At 39.9% G+C, this 19,277-nt stretch overlaps 1 protein-coding gene across 7 annotated transcripts in view; it reads right to left on the bottom strand.

Moving 5' to 3' along the window:
- The window catches only part of POU2F1 (POU class 2 homeobox 1), a 168,535-nt gene that overhangs the window by 8,588 nt on the left and 140,670 nt on the right, over positions 1 to 19,277 (bottom strand). For all 7 annotated transcript variants that reach the window (XM_070591478.1, XM_070591477.1, XM_070591475.1 and 4 more), the window contains one exon: positions 429 to 771. In XM_070591478.1, coding sequence (XP_070447579.1) covers positions 429 to 771 — 343 coding nt within the window. The remainder of the gene's footprint in view (positions 1 to 428; positions 772 to 19,277) is intronic.

The raw sequence follows: 19,277 nt of genomic DNA, 5'->3' as shown, positions 1-19,277 counted from the left end.
AGGTAACTCTTGTATGTTTGATAATGTAAAAGTAGCAATCTTATCACTATATTTCTTACATATATTTGAGAGTTAGAAAGCAGACAGTTGAGAGAGTTTAATGGAGAAAGCATAAGAATCAGAATCAGGAATTCTGGGCTTTCTTCCTGGTCCCATCGCTCAGGTATAATGGGTGGCCTGGTGTTCTGTATCTTCACCTGGAAATGAAGCTATGACTACTGCCTTTCCAGGGTGTGAAGAAACGTAAGTTCAACTGTAATCAAGGTCCTTGCACTACTATAGAGCAACTCATTTCAAAGAGACTACAACTTTAAAGAGATTTTCAGTTTTTGCATTCAAGATGGCCATGAAAACTTTCCCCTACAAACAACTCTAGGGCCAACCTCCCAGTGGTTCTCAGGTGTGAACAAGATAGGAACGCTCCTTACCCAGCAGCAAACTGTGAGGGTGCCATCAGGCCTGGGTTTAGTCCTGCAGCGGCAGCCATGGCAGCAAGACTGGCGTTTGCTGGCAACTGTGCCGCTCCCTGGAGGGCGGCAGCCGCTGCTGTTTGCAACCCTGACGCCGTCACCATCACCTGGCTGGTCCCAAGAGAGGATAAAGGAGTGGAGGTGGTCTGTGTTGTGTTGGTCTCACTGGCACTAGATGCCTCGGAGGTGGAGGCTGAGGCAGAAGGAGAGGGACTCAGAGAGGGGGAGGTGACTGCTGAGGAAGCTGGCGGTGCTGTGGAAATCACGGTTGCAGTGCTGTTGGAGGCGGTGTCTGTAGTGCCTGAAAAGAGAAGTGGAATAGAAAGTGGCGTTCTGTACACGTCTCTGGAAGAATGGTGGCCTTATTCAGCACACACTAGAATCAACTGAATCATCAGTCCACCATCCGGTACCCTCTGTGTGTCCTTTTCTATGAAAAACATTTTAGAACCAAAGCCATGAACTCTATTTCGAGAGGAATAAAGTAGCATGACAAATACAGCATGGTTTTCCATTTCCAATTCCCCATTCAAAAAACCAAAGGAAGAGTCCCAGAAGCTCCGACTACGGACAATTGCTGTGGGGAAGAAACGCGCTTCTGAAAAGCAGTGCCATTTGGAAATGTCCTCAGTAGTCTCTACAGAAAAGTCAAACAACACAACGAAGGCAAGAAAAGCCAAAAGTTACATATTTTTCTAAAATAAGTGTCAATAACAACATAAGCAGAAATAGCATGAAAATAACTAAAGGCGTATGTCTGGATGTCTTCTTTGCATTAAAAAATTTAAGTAGCTATTCTGTAATGATGATCAGCTCTCAGAAAGCCTGTTGTGGTAAACACTGTCTTATTCATGGAAACAACAACAAACAGTGATATTACGACTCTCATAAAAGTTGGCATGAAAAATGAAGATCTAGGAAATTGTTATTTGAGAGGCCTTAAAAAAAAAATCAAGATGACAAAATTTCTTTTTGTTGTAAAGAGAACAACAAACATTTGGATACAGATGACCTACTGACATTAAAAACATCATTACTGGGGCCGGCTCCGTGGCCCAGTGGTTAAGTTCACGTGCTCCGCTGCAGCGGCCCAGGGTTCGGATCCTGGGCGTGGACATGGCACCGCTCATCAGGCTACGTTGAGGTGGCGTCCCACATCCCACAACTAGAAGGACCTGCAACTAAGATATACAACTGTGTATCGGGGGGTTTGGGGAGATAAAGCAGAAAAAAAAAAGATTGGCATCAGTTGTTAGCCCAGGTGCCAATCCTTAAAAAAAAAAAAGATTGGCAACAGTTGTCAGCCCAGGTGCCAATCTAAAAAAACAAAAAAACCCAAAAAAAACCACATCATTATTAAAAACCAAAACACACTCATTGAAATTGTTTAATGTTCGAGATCAAGGTCATCCAATAAAAATATAATGCGTAAGTGATTGTAAATTTTCTAGTAATACTACTGAAAATAGTAAACAGAGGTGAAATTAATTTCAATATTATACTCAATTTAACCCAACATAGCCAAAATAATATCATTTCAACATGAAATCAATAACGAATTGTTTTTTTCATATTAAGTCTTTGAAAACAGTGTGTATTTTACACTTATAGCATATCTTGATGTGAACTAGCCACATTTACGTGCTTAAAAGCCACATGTGGCCAGTGCCTACCACACTGGATCACACAGGTCTAAAATATGTCTAGAAGTTAGGCCGGTGGGGTCCCAGAGGCAAGTGTGGCTTAAACAATGTTAAGTCTCTTTGCCTAAAGTAGAAATGATTCATAAGGCAGTCATAGGACAGACAACCTTCCCTAACGCAGAAGATGCCACCTGTCCCCAGTGAGCTGTAGTTTTGATGCTATCTATAAAAGACAGTACAGAACAGGCCCTCTTCTTTCAGTTACCAGTCAATGCTACATATTACAGGCTGCCGACATTATTAGCAGGCTGCCTAAACCAGCTGGAACTTAGTTTGGTGAAACTCACTGTGTTCTAGGATATAATTAATCATATAAATGTATAAAGCAGAACCTAAGTGGTGTTTTCTCAGGATAGAGAACTCAAGAAGACAAAAAGCATCTATAAATTTTCAATATAATACTTCCATGAGGTAGAAAAGACTTGGTATATTACAGAAGAACTAGACAGTCAAAACAAATATTTCAAACCTGTAAACACATTGGAAAAAAGATCTTACCTAAAACTTAACTCTTTTTGGTAATAAAATAGAACACTAAGCTGCCGAAGACTCTTCTCTTATATGATGGCCTTATTAAAAATTCAGACAGGGGACCAGCCCCGTGGTAGAGGGGTTGAGTTCGTGCACTCCGCTTCAGCGGCCAGGGGTTTTGCCGGTTTGGATCCTGGGCGCGGACATGGCAGCGCTCACCAGGCCACGCTGAGGCGGCGTCCCACATAGCACAACTAGAAGGACCTGCAACTAGAATCTACAACTACATACTGGGGGGCTTTGGGGAGAAGAAGAGGAAGAAGAAAAAATAAGATTGGCAATAGATGTTAGCTCAGGTGCCAATCTTTAAAAAAAAAAACTCAGTTAATTTTGAAGCCTTCTGGTCTATACTAAGAACACACAGAACTCAACTCTCTTCTCATTCAACTCAAAGGAAATGCTGCTTTCATATAGTGCAGAGCTGGGAGAAAATCAGACATTATCTATTTCAGTACTGACTCTACTCTTCCCACCTTGTATAATGCTGCACAAAGGTGTTATGTGGTATGAATCGGGTAAACATATCTTTCTTACTGTTAGTCGAAAATGGAAGGTTTACTTCTCTTTTTGCCCTTCTCAAAAATATAAGTTGATTCCCTCTTTATTGCTGCTGTCCCTAAATACGATTACATCTTTGTGGCTATCACTAATTGTAGTTTCATTCTTTCTTCAATTCTAACCCTATCAGGCCAATCTGTCTCCGGGAGCTTCCGACGCCGGGCCCCGTGCTTCCGATGCCGGGCTGTGTCCATGCTTTCGATCCCGGGCTGGGCCCTGTGCTTCCGACGCCAGGCTGTGTCCATGCCTCCGATCCCGGGCTGGGCCCTGTGCTTCCGAGGCCAGGCTGTGTCCATGCTTCCGATCCCGGGCTGGGCCCTGTGCTTCCGAGGCCAGGCTGTGTCCATGCTTCCGATCCCGGGCTGGGCCCTGTGCTTCCGAGGCCAGGCTGTGTCCATGCTTCCGATCCCGGGCTGGGCCCTGTGCTTCCGAGGCCAGGCTGTGTCCATGCTTCCCATGCCAGGCCGGGCCCTGTGCTTCCGACGTCAGGCCGGGCCCTGTACTTCCGACGCCAGGCTGGGTCCATGCTTCCCATGCCAGGCCGGGCCCTGTACTTCAGACGCCAGGCTGGGTCCATGCTTCCCATGCCAGGCTGGGCCCTGTGCTTTCGACGCCAGGCCGGGCCCTATGCTTTGCAGAGTGAGTCACAGTTTTTTGCTCCAACACTCTTCTCCTAAGACCTGCCCCTCGTTCCACGTTCCATAGAAAGTTAAACATCTTTTCCCATTTCTCTTCTATTGCTAAGAAATTTCAATGTACTTTCAATCTTTTCTTGGCCAATTTCTTACCTTATCTAACCTGATTTTACCTGTGGGCACTACTTCCCTTTCAAAGTTCTGGAACCGAAATCACCCATTTTCATAAGATCCTTTCTTGAGGTCAAAGGTTTTTTTTCCTCCCCAAAGCCCCAGTACATAGTTGTATATCCTAGTTGTACGTCCTTCTGGTTCTTCTATGTGGGACACAGCCTCAGCATGGCTTGATGGGTGGTGTGTAGATCTGCACCCAGGATCCACACCCGTGAACCCTGGGCCACCGAAGCAGAGCAGGCGAACTCAACCGCTATGCCCCCGGGCCAGCCCCACGTCAAAGCTTTAAAATAGCCTTGTCTTCACACTCCACTGCCACTTTCAGACCATTTGGTATCATTTTCTTAAAACGCCCTATGTATACAAAGAAAATCCCAGTCAAATCTTATCAGTGAATTTAACCTGGGCTAGGAGATGATGACTCCAGAAACAATTCAAAGTTGTTTCTTCTGGTTGTCATCCTCCAACCACGCTCCAGGTCTCCCACGTGAATGTCACAGGAGCACCAGACTAGAGTATAATAACTTCATACGACCTTCAAATACTTCTCCCAGCCTATGAGTCACATGGAATCAATAAAGATCTTTTTTTTTTTTTAAAGATTTTATTTTTTCCTTTTTCTCCCCAAAGCCCCCCGGTACATAGTTCTATATTCTTCATTGTGGGTCCTTCTAGTTGTGGCATGTGGGACGCTGCCTCAGCGTGGTTTGATGAGCAGTGCCATGTCCGCGCCCAGGATTCGAACCAACGAAACACTGGGCCGCCTGCAGCGGAGCGCGCGAACTTAACCACTCGGCCACGGGGCCAGCCCCCAATAAAGATCTTTTATGACCTTAAATTCTTGTCAACTTAATTACCTGAGCAACTCTGATCAGGGGACTGAGGCTTACCGAGCTTCAATGTCCTCAACAACAAAATAAGGTGCCATCATCCACCTCTCAGGGTTGGTACAAAGTTATATGCAAGAATATAGAGTGTGTGTGGCATATCCTCTTGCTTCCCACCTCATCTTTTAAAAACAGATTTATTGAGGTATAATTTATATGCCATAAAATCCACTCAATTTAAGTATAAAATTCAATGATTTTTAATATATTTACAGAGTTGTAGAACCATCACCCCAATCCAGGTTATGACATTTCCACCACTAAAGAACCCTTGTGTCTATCTGCAGTCGCTTCCTGTTCCCACCCACAGCCCTCAGTCATCCGCTTTTTGTCTCTATAGATTACCTTTTCGAGACATTTCACATAAATGGAATCATATGATTTGTAGTCTTTTGCATCTAGCTTCTTTCAGTTAGTATACTGTTTTCAAGGTTTATCCATGTTGTAGCACAAATCAATACTTCCTTTTTCTGGCTTAAAAGTATGCCACTGCATGAATAGACCACACTATTCATTCACCAGTGATGGGCACTGGCTTGTTTCCAGTTTTTGCTTATTATGAATAATGCTGCTACGATTATTCGTGTAAAAGCTTTTGTGTGGACATGGTTTCATTTCTCTTGGGGAATTGCTGGGTAGGATGGTAAATTTATGTTTAACTTTTAAAGACATTGCCACTTGTTTTCTAAAGTGTCTGTATCATTTTACGTTCCTACCAGCACGCATGCGGGTTCTAGTTTCTCCACATCCTCACCAACACTTGTTATTTTTGGTCTTTTTGATTATAGCCATTCTACTGAGTATGAAGTAGTATCTCATTATGATTTTAATTTGCATTCCTCTAACAAGTAATAATGTTGAGCATCTTTTCATGTGCTTATTAGTCATTCTAAACCAACCTTACATTCTGGGGACAAATCCCCCTTGTCATTATGTATAATTTTTTTATATGTTGCTGGATTTGATTTGCTAAGATTTTGTTGAGGATGTTTGTGTACATTTTCATGAAGGATACAGGTCTATAATTTTTTCCGTGATGTCTTTGTCTGGTTTTGTCTCAAGGTAATATTGGCTTCATACAATGAAGTGTCCCTCCTCCTCTATTTTCTGGAAGAGACTGTTAAAGATTAACTTTACTTCTTCTTTAAATATCTGACAGAATTCATTGCTAAAGCCATCTGGGCCTGGCTTTTCTTTTTGGGAAGGCTTTACATTAATGATTCATTTACTTTACTTGTTTAAATGTTTTCTATTTCTTTTTAAGTCAGTTTTGGTAATTTGTGTCTTTCTCAGAATCTGTCTATTTCATCTAAGTTGCCTAATATTTTTTGGCATAAAGTTGTTCATAATATTCCAGTATGCCACATAATGCAGCAATTCTATTCCTAAATATATACCCAAGAGAATTGAAAACATACGTCCACATAAAAACTTGTACATGAATGCTCATAACAGCAGTATGTAATGTGGCCAAAAACTGGAAGGAATTCAAATGTCCATCAACTCATGAATGATAAACAAAATGTGGTATTCACATACAATGAAATATCATTTGACCATAGAAAGGAATGATGTACCGATACATTCTGCAACATGGATGACCTTGAAAACATTACGCTAAATGGAGGGAGCCAGATACAGAAGGCCACATATATGATTCCATTTATATTGAAATGTCTGAAACAGGCAAATCCATAGAGACAGAGTAGACTAGTCACGGCCAGGAACGGTGGGGGGAGTGCATGTGAAAGGATGGATGATGAATATGGGGTTGCATATGGTTCATTATGAAACGCTATTTTGGAAAACGAATGGGGGGCAGAGCTTGTTTAGTTGAGATTATTAAGGGCTGTGGAAATTTTAGAAAGTTTTTGAGACACATCAGAACACCTGTCTTTCTGGAGCAGTATATAGTTATGATCATTCTTGTATCTAGCCTAGGAAAATTTACCAAGGACCTATTACGTGTCAAGCACTATGCTAGATACTGGGAAAATAAAAATGACCGTGTCAATCAGACAAGATTTCTCTTAGAAGATGGCAGACTAAGGATATGGTGTTTTACCTTATTTCTAAAATCCTATTCCATATGATGATAAAGAATGAAAAAGGGAATAAGAGCTCTGGGAACAGATATTAGAGGACTTGAGATTCTGAGAGAAAATCAGAATGAGAAAGAAGTTGAAATTGTGTGGTAGAGAAACCAACCACAGGCCAAAAGGGCACAGAAGACTAAGGTAGAGGTGAGAATTATTCATCTTGATGGAACCCTGAGGAGATTCCAGGCTCAGAGCTGCTGGGAGCTGAGGCAGAGTAGGACAGAGGGCAGAGAGCGGGGTGACGGAGAGACTGCTCACACAGCAGCTGTGGCAGCAGGCCTTCCCTGCCCCCCGCCCGCCCCCTGCCGCCTGGACTTCTTTGTGAGCAGAGCTACTGTCACCTACTACTCCGCAAAGATGATACACTAAGGATACCGATGTAGGCACTGGCATGCATGAGTAAAGGTCCCTCTCATCTTAGGAAGGTGTGAGGGTGAAGCCTAGTCGGCCTGCCTGCTTTCCACGCATATGCCTGAAATAAAGTCTGGCAGTTCTCCGCCCACATTCACAGCTCACGGCTCTCCCTTCCCACCAGGGGAGAGGACTGCTGAGTAACAGAAGCTGCAGAAAAACCCTTACAAGCTACTGCTATTAAGTAATACGGCCTTGCATTCATCAATATAACTAAATAACCAAAAATCACCAGGCAATGAAAAAATAACAGCACAAAAGAAATGGGACAAAATAAATAAAGCAAAACTAATGCCAGAGGAAACAACTTATATACAATTCTAATTTGTACTGCATCTACAAATAAAAATTGATTTCTATAAAAAGGTGGAATAAGAACAAAGAAAAATTCTTAGAAATTAAAAACACTATTTTGAAAAAACATACAAATGACAGCAATAAAAAACGAGAACAGGGCCAGCCCGGTGGTATAGTGGTTAAGTGCACATGCTCTGCTTCAGTGGCCCAGGGTTCACAGGTTTGGATCCCAGGCATGGACCTACACACTGCTCATTAAGCCATGCTGTGGCAGCATCCCACATACAAAATAGAGGAAGATTGGCATAGATGTTAGCTCAGGGCCGATCTTCCTCACTAAAAAAAACCCAGGAAATTACTCAAGATCTGCTCCAGGCAAAACAAAAAGGAATCAAAAATAGAGGAAGACATGGAATCTAAAAAACACTGGATCTAACTCAGGAACACAATGAAAATAAGTTAAAATAAGCAATCAAGGGCTCCCAGGAAGAAAGTAGATTGCATTAGATAAGGTGTATGATTAAGACATTGGGTGTCTTTAATAAATACTACGAATGAAGGAATATGCTCCTTTTGTCAACAGAAAAAAAGACGACAGTAAAGAAATATCAGAGTAAAAGAGGCTATAATAAGAAAGTTATGGTCGAAAAAGGAAAAAAATTTAAATGGGGCATGATTTTGAGCAACTGCTGACAAGAGTAAAGAAAATCCATTTGACACTGACTCTTATCATCTTCTCTTTCAAGTGAGGTTTAAGTGTAAGACTACATTTTTTCCCCTACACATTCAATCATATGAGCTGGTCCACAACAATATTGACACAAACATAAGATTACTGTATTCATTTTCTATTGCTATGTAACAAAGTACCACAAACTGAGTGGCATAAAACAACACACACATTTCTTATCTCATAGTTTCTGTGGGTCAGGTGTCCAGGCACAGCCTAGCTGGTCCTCTGCAAGGCTATAGGTGAGGTGTCAGCCGGACTCTGTTCCACTCTGGAGGCATGACTGGGGAAGAATGTTGCCAAGCTCACTTGGGTTGTTAGCAGAAATCATTCGGTAGAACTTGCTTGGAGCTGTAGGACTAAGAGCCGAGCTTCTTTCTCGCTGTTGGCTGAAGGCCACCCTCCTAGAGGTCACCCTTGGTTCCCTGATTTGTGGGCTTCCCAACATGGTTGCTTATCTCTTACTCCATCAGATTGGCAAGGAAGGTCTTTACAGCAAGTCAGCTAACAAGACAGACTTTTACATAATGTAATGTGATCACAGGACTGACATCCCATCACCTTTGCCACATTCTACTGATGAGAAGCAAGCCAAAGGACCTGCCCACACGCAAGGGGAGAAGACTACACAAAGGCAGGAACACTGGGAGGTGGGCACCGTGGTGGAGGGTCACCTTAGACTTTGTCTGTCACAATTATAAATGCTAATTATTAATTTAACATTTTTAGAGACTTCAGCCTCTGGCCACGATAAGAGTAAATGACAGCAAATTTATCCTTTTACCATAACAACAGAAATACGTAAGAGTGTGTGTGTGTGTGTGTGTATGTATGAAAATGTTTGAGGCACGAGAAAACAGGCAGCACAGGACTGCGATCCCCAAGAAAAAGGAAACAAATGAGGTGAGTCCCACAACTGCCTGGACTTTCTGCTTGGAAGCCATTTCCAGACTGCTGCCCCACAAAAGGAAACAAGAGCAATTGCAGGGGTTCGAGGAGACAAAGGTCAGCCACTGGATGCTGAAGCGGCTGGAACTTGCAGGAGAGAGCACTAGGAAAGGAAAAAGCTAAACAGAGAAAGAACACTAGAAACGTGCATAGACGTTCCCCTGAATCTCTGGTTGAATACTAAACCACACATGCAGAGGGGAAACACCATGAATAATCCCAGAGCTCATGCCGGACACAGAGATACCCAGTTCTTGCCACACACAGAGGACAGACTTTGTTGAATACTGGACATTCAGGAGAAACCCCAGAAGGGCCACATCTTAGCAGCAGAGTTAAACTAGTAAAGGCTAATCTAGGTCCAGCCTAACAAAGCTTAAAAAATAAGCCTTGAAAGCCATCAGAAAATGGACTATCTTATCTAAGAGATTTTCAATACAATCCTCACGGTAACCATTAAACAAAAAAAGCAGAACAGGGACACAAATAATAAATAAGGAGAAAACAAACTAAATTTGTTACAACATAAAAACCTATATAACTCAATTGGTAGACCAAAATACACAGGAGGAGAAACAAAGGAAATGCAGGAGAACCAGAAAATGAGCGACAAAATGGCAGCATTAAGTCCTCATACATCAATAATCACCCTAAATGTAAACGGATTGAATTCTTCAATAAAAAGACACAGAGTGGTGAGATGGATTAAAGAACAAGACCCAATAATATGTTGCCCTCCAGGAAACAACCTCAGCTCCAATGACAAAGACAGGCTCAGAGTGCAGGGAGGGAGATGATACTCCAAGCTAATGGCAAACAAAAGAAAGCAGGTGTCACAGTACTTATATCAGACAAAGTAGACTTCAAGATAAGACAGGTAAAGAGGGGCAGTATATAATGATAAAAGGGACACACCACCAAGAAGACATAACGTAAACATCTATGCACCCAACACAGGAGCACCAAAGTACATAAAGCAACTATTAACAAACCTAAAAGAAGATATTAATAATAATACAATAATAGTAAGGGATGTCAACACTCCACTCACATCAATGGATCGATCATACAGACAGAAAATCAACAAGTGTAATTAAATGAAAATCTAGACCAGCTGGACTTAATAGACATACATGGAACACTCCATCCAAAAACAGCAGAATACACATTCTTCTCAAGTGTGCATGGTACATTCTCAAGGATAGACCATATGTTGGGAAACAAGACAAGCCTCAATAAATTCAAGAAGATTGAAGTACTAACAAGCATCTTTTCCAATCACAATGCTATGAAGCTAGAAATTAATTACAAGACAAAAGCTGAGAAAGGGACAAAGATGTGGACACTAAACAACATGCTATTGAACAACAAATGGATCACTGAAGAAATTAAAGGAGAAATAAAAAAATATCTGGAGACAAATGAAAATGAAAACATACCATACCAACTCACATGGGATGCAGCAAAAGCCGTATTAAAAGGGAAATTCATTGCAATACACGCTCACCTTAACAAACAAGAAAAATCCCACATAAGCAATCTCAAATTACACCTAACTGAATTAGAGAAAGAAGAACAAACAAAGCCCAAAGTCAGCAGAAGGAGGGAAATAATAAAAATCAGAGCATAAATAAATGCTGTTGAAACAAAAAAGGCAGCAGAAAGGATCAATGAAACAAAGAGCTGGTTCTTTGAGAAGATAAACAAAATTGACAAACTCCTAAGCCAGACTTACAAAGAAAAAAAGAGAGAAAGCTCAGATAGATAAAATTAGAAATGAAAGAGCAGAAATAACAATGGATACCACAGAAATACAATGGATTAAAAGAGAATACTACGAATTATGCCAACAAAATGGACAATCTAGAGGAAATGGATAAATTCTTACACTCTTACAACCTCCCAAAGCTGAACAAGAAGAAATAGATAATCTGAATAGACCAATCACAAGGAAAGAGATTGAAATAGTAATCAAAAGCATCCCAAAGAATAAAACCCCAGGACCAGACAGCTTTCCTGGGGAATTCTACCAAACTTTTAGAGAGGATTTAATACCTATCCTTCTCAAGCTATTCCAGAAAATTAAGGAAGATGGAACACTTCCTAACACATTCTATGAGGTCAACATCACTCTGATACCAACGCCTGACAAGGACAACACAAAAAAGGAAAACTACAGGCCAATATTGCTGATGAACATAGATGCAAAAATCCTCAACAAAATAGTGGCAAACTAAATATAGCAATACATCAAAAAGATCATACACCATGATCAAGTGGGATTTATACCAGGGACACAGGGATGGTTCAACATCCACAAATCAATCAATGTGATACACCATACCAACAAACTGAGGAATAAAAACCACATAATCATCTCAATAGATGCAGAGAAAGCATTTGACAAGATCCAACAGCTATTTATGATAAAAACTATTAACAAAATAGGGATAGAAGGAAATCACCTCAACATAATAAGGGTCATATATGACAAACCCACAGCCAACATCATACTCATTGGGGAAAAACTCAATGCCATCCCTCTGAGAAGAGGCACAAGACAAGGATGCCCACTATCACCACTCTTACTCAACACAGTACTGGAGGTTTTGGCCAGAGCAATTGGGCAAGAGAAAGGGATAAAAGGAATCCAAATAGGGAGTGAATAAGTGAAACTCTTGCTGTTTGCAGATGACATGATCTTACATATAGAAAACTCTAAAGAATCCATCAGAAAACTATTAGAAATACTTAACAACTACAGTAAAGCTGCAGGATACAAAATCAACTTAAAAAAAATCAGTTGCATTTCTCTACTCTAATAACGAACTTACAGGAAGAGAATTCAAGAATACAGTTCCATTTACAATTACAACAAAAAGAATAAAGTATCCAGGAATAAATTTAACCAAGGAGGTGAAGGACTTATACAATGAAAACTATAAGACCTTACTGAAAGAAATCAACAATGACATAAAGAAATGGAAAGCTATTCCATGGACATGGATTGGAAGAATAAACATAGCTAAAATGCCCATACTACCCAAAGGAATCTACAGATTCAATGCAATCCCAATCAGAATCCCAATGACGTTCTTCATGGAAACAGAACAAAGAAACCTAAAATTCATATGGGGCAACCAAAGACCCCAAAATGCTAAAGCAATCCTGAGAAAAAAGAACAAAACTGGAGGCATCACAATCCCGGACTTCAAAACATACTACAAAGCCGTAGGAATCAAAAAAGCTTGGTGCTGGCACAAAAACAGGTGCACAGATAATGGAACAGAACTGAAAGCCCAGAAATAAAACCGCACATCTACAAACAGCTCATCTTCGACAAAGGAGTCAAGAACATCCAATGGAGAAAGGAAAGTCTCTTCAACAAATAGTGTTGGGAAAACTGGACAGCCACATGCAAAAGAATGAAAGCAGACCATTATCTCACGCCATACACAAAAACAAACTCAAAGTGGATCAAAGACTTCAAGATCAGTCCTGAAACCATAACACTCCTGGAAGATAATATAAGTAGTACCCTCTCTGACATTGAACTTAAAAGGACCTTTTCAAACACCATGTCTTCTCAGACAAGGGAAACAAAAGAAAAAATAAGCAAGTGGGAGTTCATCAGGCTAAAGAGCTTCTGCAAGGCAAAATAAACTAGCACCAAAACAAAGAGACAACCCACCAACTGGGAGAAAATATTTGCAAATCATATATCTGACAAGGGGTTAATCTCCATAGTATATAAGGAACTCACACAATTGAACAACAAAAAAAACAAATAGCCTGATCAAAAAACAGGCAGAAGATATAAACAGACATTTTTCCAAAGAAGATATACAGATGACCAATAAACATATGAAAAGATGTTCAACATCACTCATCATCAGGGACATGCAAATCAAAACTACACTAAGATACCACCTTACACCTATTAAAATGGCTATAATCACTAAGACTAAAAATAACAAATATTGGAGAGGGTGTGGAGAGAAGGGAACCTTCATACACCGTTGGTGGGAATGCAAACTGGTACAGCCACTATGGAAAACAGTGTGGAGATTCCCCAGAAAACTAAAAATAGAAATACCATATGACTCAGCTATGCCACTACCGGGTATCTACCCAAACAACTTGAAATCAACAATCCAAAGTAACATATGTTCATTGCAGCACTATTCACAAGAGCCAAGACATGGAAACAATCCAAGGGCCCATCGACCGATGACTGGATAAAGAAGATGTGGTATATATACGATGGAATACTACTCAGTCATAACAAAAAGACAAAATCATCCCATTTGCAACAACACGGATGGACTTGGAGAGAATTATGCTAAGCAAAATAAGCCAGACTGAGAAAGACAAACACTATGTGATTTCACTCATATGTGAAAGATAAACGAACACATGGACAAAGAAAACAGTTCAGTTGTTGCCAGAGGAAGGGGGTAGGGGGTGGGCACAGGGGGTGAAAGGAGGCACTTATGTGGTGAAAGTCAAGAAATAATGTACAACTGAAATTTCCTAATGCTGTAAACTATTATGAACCTGATAAAAACAACAACAGCAACAAAATAAGCCTTGAAAGGATACAGCTGATCTGTGGTAACTCATCTTCCTACCAAAGCAGACTCCAAAACTCTTTAAAGGAAGACATCAACATCTCGTCATGCCCTGTAAATCCCTTTCTCTTGAGTAAGGGTAGATCTAGGAATATGATAAGCCACTCCTGTGTTTGGGTTATATTACATGAGGAAGGTATGTGAGAGGGCGTTATACGGTATGAGACCCTCCATAGTAGCTGACTGGAGGGAGATTCTCATGTTGGCTTTGAAGAAGCTGCCATGTGGTAAGAAGGTCACAAGGTTAGGAGTTGAGGGGGTAGCCTGTAGGAGTTAATAGGGACCCAGTCGACAGCCAGCAAAAAAGTGGGGACTGCAGTCCTATAATGACGAGGAACTGAATTCTGCCAACTCATGAACTTGGAGGAGGATCTTGAGCCTCTTATGAGGTTGCAGCCCTGGCCAACATTTTGATTTCAGCCTGGCAAGCCCCTGAGCAGAAGACCAGTTAGGCACGGGTTACACGCCTAAAGTTCCAACCTGCAGAAGTGTGAGATAGCAAATGAGTATTGGTTTAAGCCACTAAGTTTATGGTAATTTGTTAAGCAACAGAAAACTAATACAGTTGGAAAGAAACAGCAATGTCTGCTCTTACCACCTCCTTTGTACTGGAATTTCCAGCCTGTGCAATATTGATCTATCAACCTGAAACAAAACCCATATCACTGTTACAAAAGATGAGAAATGGCTCTTAAGTATATGAAAAGATGTACAATTTCACTCATGATTAGAAAGTTGAAATTAAAAGTACACTGAGATACAATTTCTCACATATCAGATTAGCAAAACTTAAAAGTGTAACACCATATTCTGCTGGAGAAGGGGGAAAGTGACACTCCCATATATTGTTTGGGGAATGAAAATAAGTGCAATCCTTTTGGAAGGCAATTTGGTAATATCCAACAAAACTACATAGGTGTGTACCTTTTGACTGAGCAATTCTACTTTACCCTAAAGAAACACTTCCAATACTACAAAAATACATATATAGAAGGTTATTCCTGCAGCATAGCTTGTAATTACAAAGTATTGGAAACAAACTCAATGCCCTCACATCAGGAAGGGGGTTAAAGAAACTGTAGAACATCCACACAGTGCAGTACTCTGCAACAATAAAAAAGAATGAGGAAGATTTCTATGAACTAAGGTAGAGTGATTTCCAGGATATTTTGTTAAGTGAAAACAATGAAGTGCAAACGAGTACCTATCGTATGCTACCTTACAGTAACAAACAAGGGTACACAAAAAATACACATTTCTACGCTCATTTGTTAAAGAAAACCCCGGAAATACAGGAAGGAGGAAGGGCACAGGTGGGAATGGGATGGAAAGGGTCCAGAGAATTGCGACGGAAGGAAACGAAATCTTTCTGGAGAGAACTTTGCGCATAGTCCTGACTTTTGAAACCATGTTACTATCTCATACACTTAAAATCACAAGGATAGGAGGAAAAACACTACTATTAAATACAAACAGAATAAACTAAACTGAATCTCAAATAAGTAATGTAACTACAGGAAGAGGGTATAAAAAGAACTAACTCAAGTAACTTTTGAACACAGTATACGGACCATATGCCTTCAGATTAAAGAGAAGAACTCTAAACAAACACTGAACTCGAATCAGGAGGCCTCTTCTGTCAGATGCACGGCCCAGTGATTTGGAAGCTACTTTCTTTTCACCACAGGGCTGAGCAATTAAGTAACTATATTGCTGATAATGGGAGCCGGGTTTCTCATTGTCACTCAGGAGGGAGTGAAAATATGGCAAGAAGTAAGGACAGAAAAGCATGAACTATAGGGTGACTGAAACTGGAGATATCAGTACGAACTCATGGATTTTAATATAAATAGGTAACTAGATAAAGAAAAATATAGATGTGTGCAGGTGTATATATGTAAATACATATAAAATATATGTGTGTGTAGATACACACATATGGATATGTGTATGCACATCTATTTCTGTTGAGATGCTCTAGAAGAAATGACAACACAGTATCAATGAGCACGTCTAGTGCCTAGATCTTGGTTTCTAAGTACCTTTCCTCACCAAAAGGAACTAAGGATCCTTGGAGAAATGTCTGATTCCAGGCTGGGGGAGAGAAACTTTAAGATGAGACGGAATATCTTGTGTCAAAAAATAAGGAAGCACTCAAAGAATGCTAGCAACATGTCAACAGGGCACAGGAACCACCCTGAGTGGGGGGGGGCCTCCCGATGACTAAATCTGGGAGAATTTGCACATTAAAATAAAAAATGATAGTAGGATTATAACCTACTGAATAAAGAAAGAATGTCTGAGTCCATACTGATACAGATAAATAGAGGAAAAGGAAAAGTTCATCCTTACAGTTGAAAGCCAACTAATAAATGTAGAAGAAATGATGGAATTATTTGAGAATCATAAAATAACAGATCAAGGCAAAAATCATCAACGGACACTAGTCAGTAAAGGTCTGAGGAACAACAGGATATTTGTAAAGTCTCAAACTCTCCATAAGACACTTACTAACTATGAAGAGTAAAATAGTAACTACACAATAAAAAACCTGGCAGAGACCACCTCAACAAAATGATCAAAGTTCCTATCTGCAATAGTGGGACTCAGCAACAGCGTGGTCTCCATATCACGCACACAGGAGGACTCAGCACCACTTCCGGGGGCTTCCTGCCCAAAGTGCCTAATCTGAATCCAGTCATGAGGAAACACGACATAAACCCGAGTTAAGGGACAGTCTACAAGATAGCTATGCTCTTCAAAAATATCCATGGCATAAAATACAAAGAAAGACTCAAACTGTCTCAAATTAAACACCACCAAAGAGACACAGCAACTGAATGCAATGCAGGATCCCAGATCTTCTTTTGTTATAAGGGATATTATTGGTACAAGCGGCAAAAGCTGAATGTGAATTGTTCACTGGATATTATTATTGAGTCAATGTTAATTTCCTGATTTTTGATAAATGTACTCTGGTTATATATGGAATTTCTTCCTTTTTAGAAAATACACAGTGAAGTATTTAGGGGTAAAGGGGCATGTCTGTCACTTGCTCTAAATCACATATACACACAGAAAGAGAAAAAGAAGAAAGCAAATACAGTAAGATTTTAACATGTGGAAAATCTGAGGGAAGAGATTTAGGATTTCTTTGTACGATTCTTCAACTTTTCTGTAAGTCTAAAATTATGTCAAGATAAAAAATTTAAGAAAAAGCTATATGTACAAAGGTGCTCATCACAGCATTATTTATAATAGTGAAAACTTCATTTATCCAATAATTAATTGCTGGGTATCTCACACTCTATGTGGTGTGCTAGACACCAAGGATACAACAGGGAACAGGCGAGACCAGTTACACGGCTTTGAGACCCAGCAGCTTCCTGGGATGCAAGATTGGCAGGGCTCAAACTGCAAGAGTTGGTCATCCTGGGTAGAACTTAACCATGACGGTACTGTATGGAAATGTTTACGAAACTTTAGTACAACTATTCAATATAATAAGGGCAAGTCAAAAGTAGAAATGTAAAAACTATAATAACACGGGAAGATACTTATTGTAAGATGTTAAGTAAAAAAAAAGGCAGGACACACTGTAAATACTGTAAGATTGTACATATAAAAAGACAAAGGCAAAATAGAAATAGTACTCACTGTTTGCATTTTTCCTATTTAAATTTCCTATAATGTTAAATTTTTTAATTAAATAAAAAATTCCTTATAAAAAAGTTACCAACATTTCAGAAAATAGTCATAATGAAATCTATCTACAAAAATGGGCTGAGCAATTGAGTCTAAGAAATGTGATTGGTTAGTTAGGATCATCAAAAACTGATAAAAAACTTTTGGTTAGTTTTGAGTATGTTTATCTTCTTAAAATTATTTTCTGTTTCAGATTTTTGCCACACTTCAGGGTAGATGCAAAGTTTCTGGTTATTAATGTCTGGACTATTAGAAAATTTTCTGCAGAAGATGGGTATGTCTTTAGACCTAACATAATATGCTTAAAATTTGTTGGGAAGGTAAGTTCAGTCCATAATTTACCAGAGGATGGCAGTCAGGGTGGACAGGAAGTTCCTCCAAGGCAGGAATTTCCCGTTCCTGGTGCCTGACACATGGCAACCCATCACCAACAGTCTGCTCATCAAGCTGAAGTGCTGAACACCACGCTGCTCAGAGGTTCCTAATTTGGAAGCTGCAAGCTCCTAAGGCATCACAAATGACCTTGGTGAGGTGCGGACTGATAGGGGTTGTTGCTCATGAACCTCCTTATATTTTACCAAAAATTGTGGGTATGTCTATTTCGTGAGGGGAAAAGTTTATAGCTTTCATCCAATTTTCAAAGAGGTCCAAGACCCAAGAGGTCAAGAAGTACTGTTCTATATAAACAGTCAAAATAATCAGATTTCCTAATAACTTAGAAATGTAATAAGTATATAAAGCCATTTATTTAATTTTTACACCATGGTTAGGTTACAGAGCCAAAGGGGTGATGGAAGAAGAAAATCAAATTCCCTAATTCTAGATTAAATTCAAGCTTGACTGTGAAGTCTCACAAATCCATCCAATGATTTACTAGCACATAACCAACCTGGTGAATAATTACAGAAAGTCTTATGCATTATATATCATTAAAAAACTCCTGATGACAATGCTAAATTATTTTAAATGTATTTGGGAAACGTGCTATTTAAAGAAGACCAAAGGAAAAAAAATTATTTATTCATTTTCTAGCAAGCATGTTAGGCACTAAGCTAGGCAGTGAAATTTCAAAAAGAATACTTAGATCTTTTAAGAAGTGCAAAGTCTATTTTTATTATATCATTTATAATACAGGCAAGTGGAAATGAATAGTTTCCTGGGGAAGCTAAGGAATATTTCCAAGAAGAATTGGTATGTAAGTGGAAGTAGTTTCCTCGCTATCAGAAAGAAGTGTGGGCCATGGGGAAGTTTGCAAAAGCTGATGGAGCTCTCCTGCACACTGAGGATGGGTCAGAGAAAGGACCGGTGGAAGACAAAGTCCAGGCTGGAAATAATCTCCTATGAATTGATGATAAACCTGGATGTTCTCCTGAATGTAAAAACCTGCAGCTAGTGAAAGTTTTTAAGGAGAGGAGTTCAAAAAAAGCTGGTGTTTTTGAAAGATAACTCTGGGAGCAATGTAGAAGACAGACTAATGTGGGAAAGAACAAAAAAGACA

Source organism: Equus przewalskii, chromosome 23, assembly GCF_037783145.1.
Source record: "Equus przewalskii isolate Varuska chromosome 23, EquPr2, whole genome shotgun sequence".
Lineage (NCBI taxonomy): Eukaryota > Metazoa > Chordata > Mammalia > Perissodactyla > Equidae > Equus > Equus przewalskii.
This window is presented reverse-complemented; position numbering and strand designations above follow the sequence as displayed.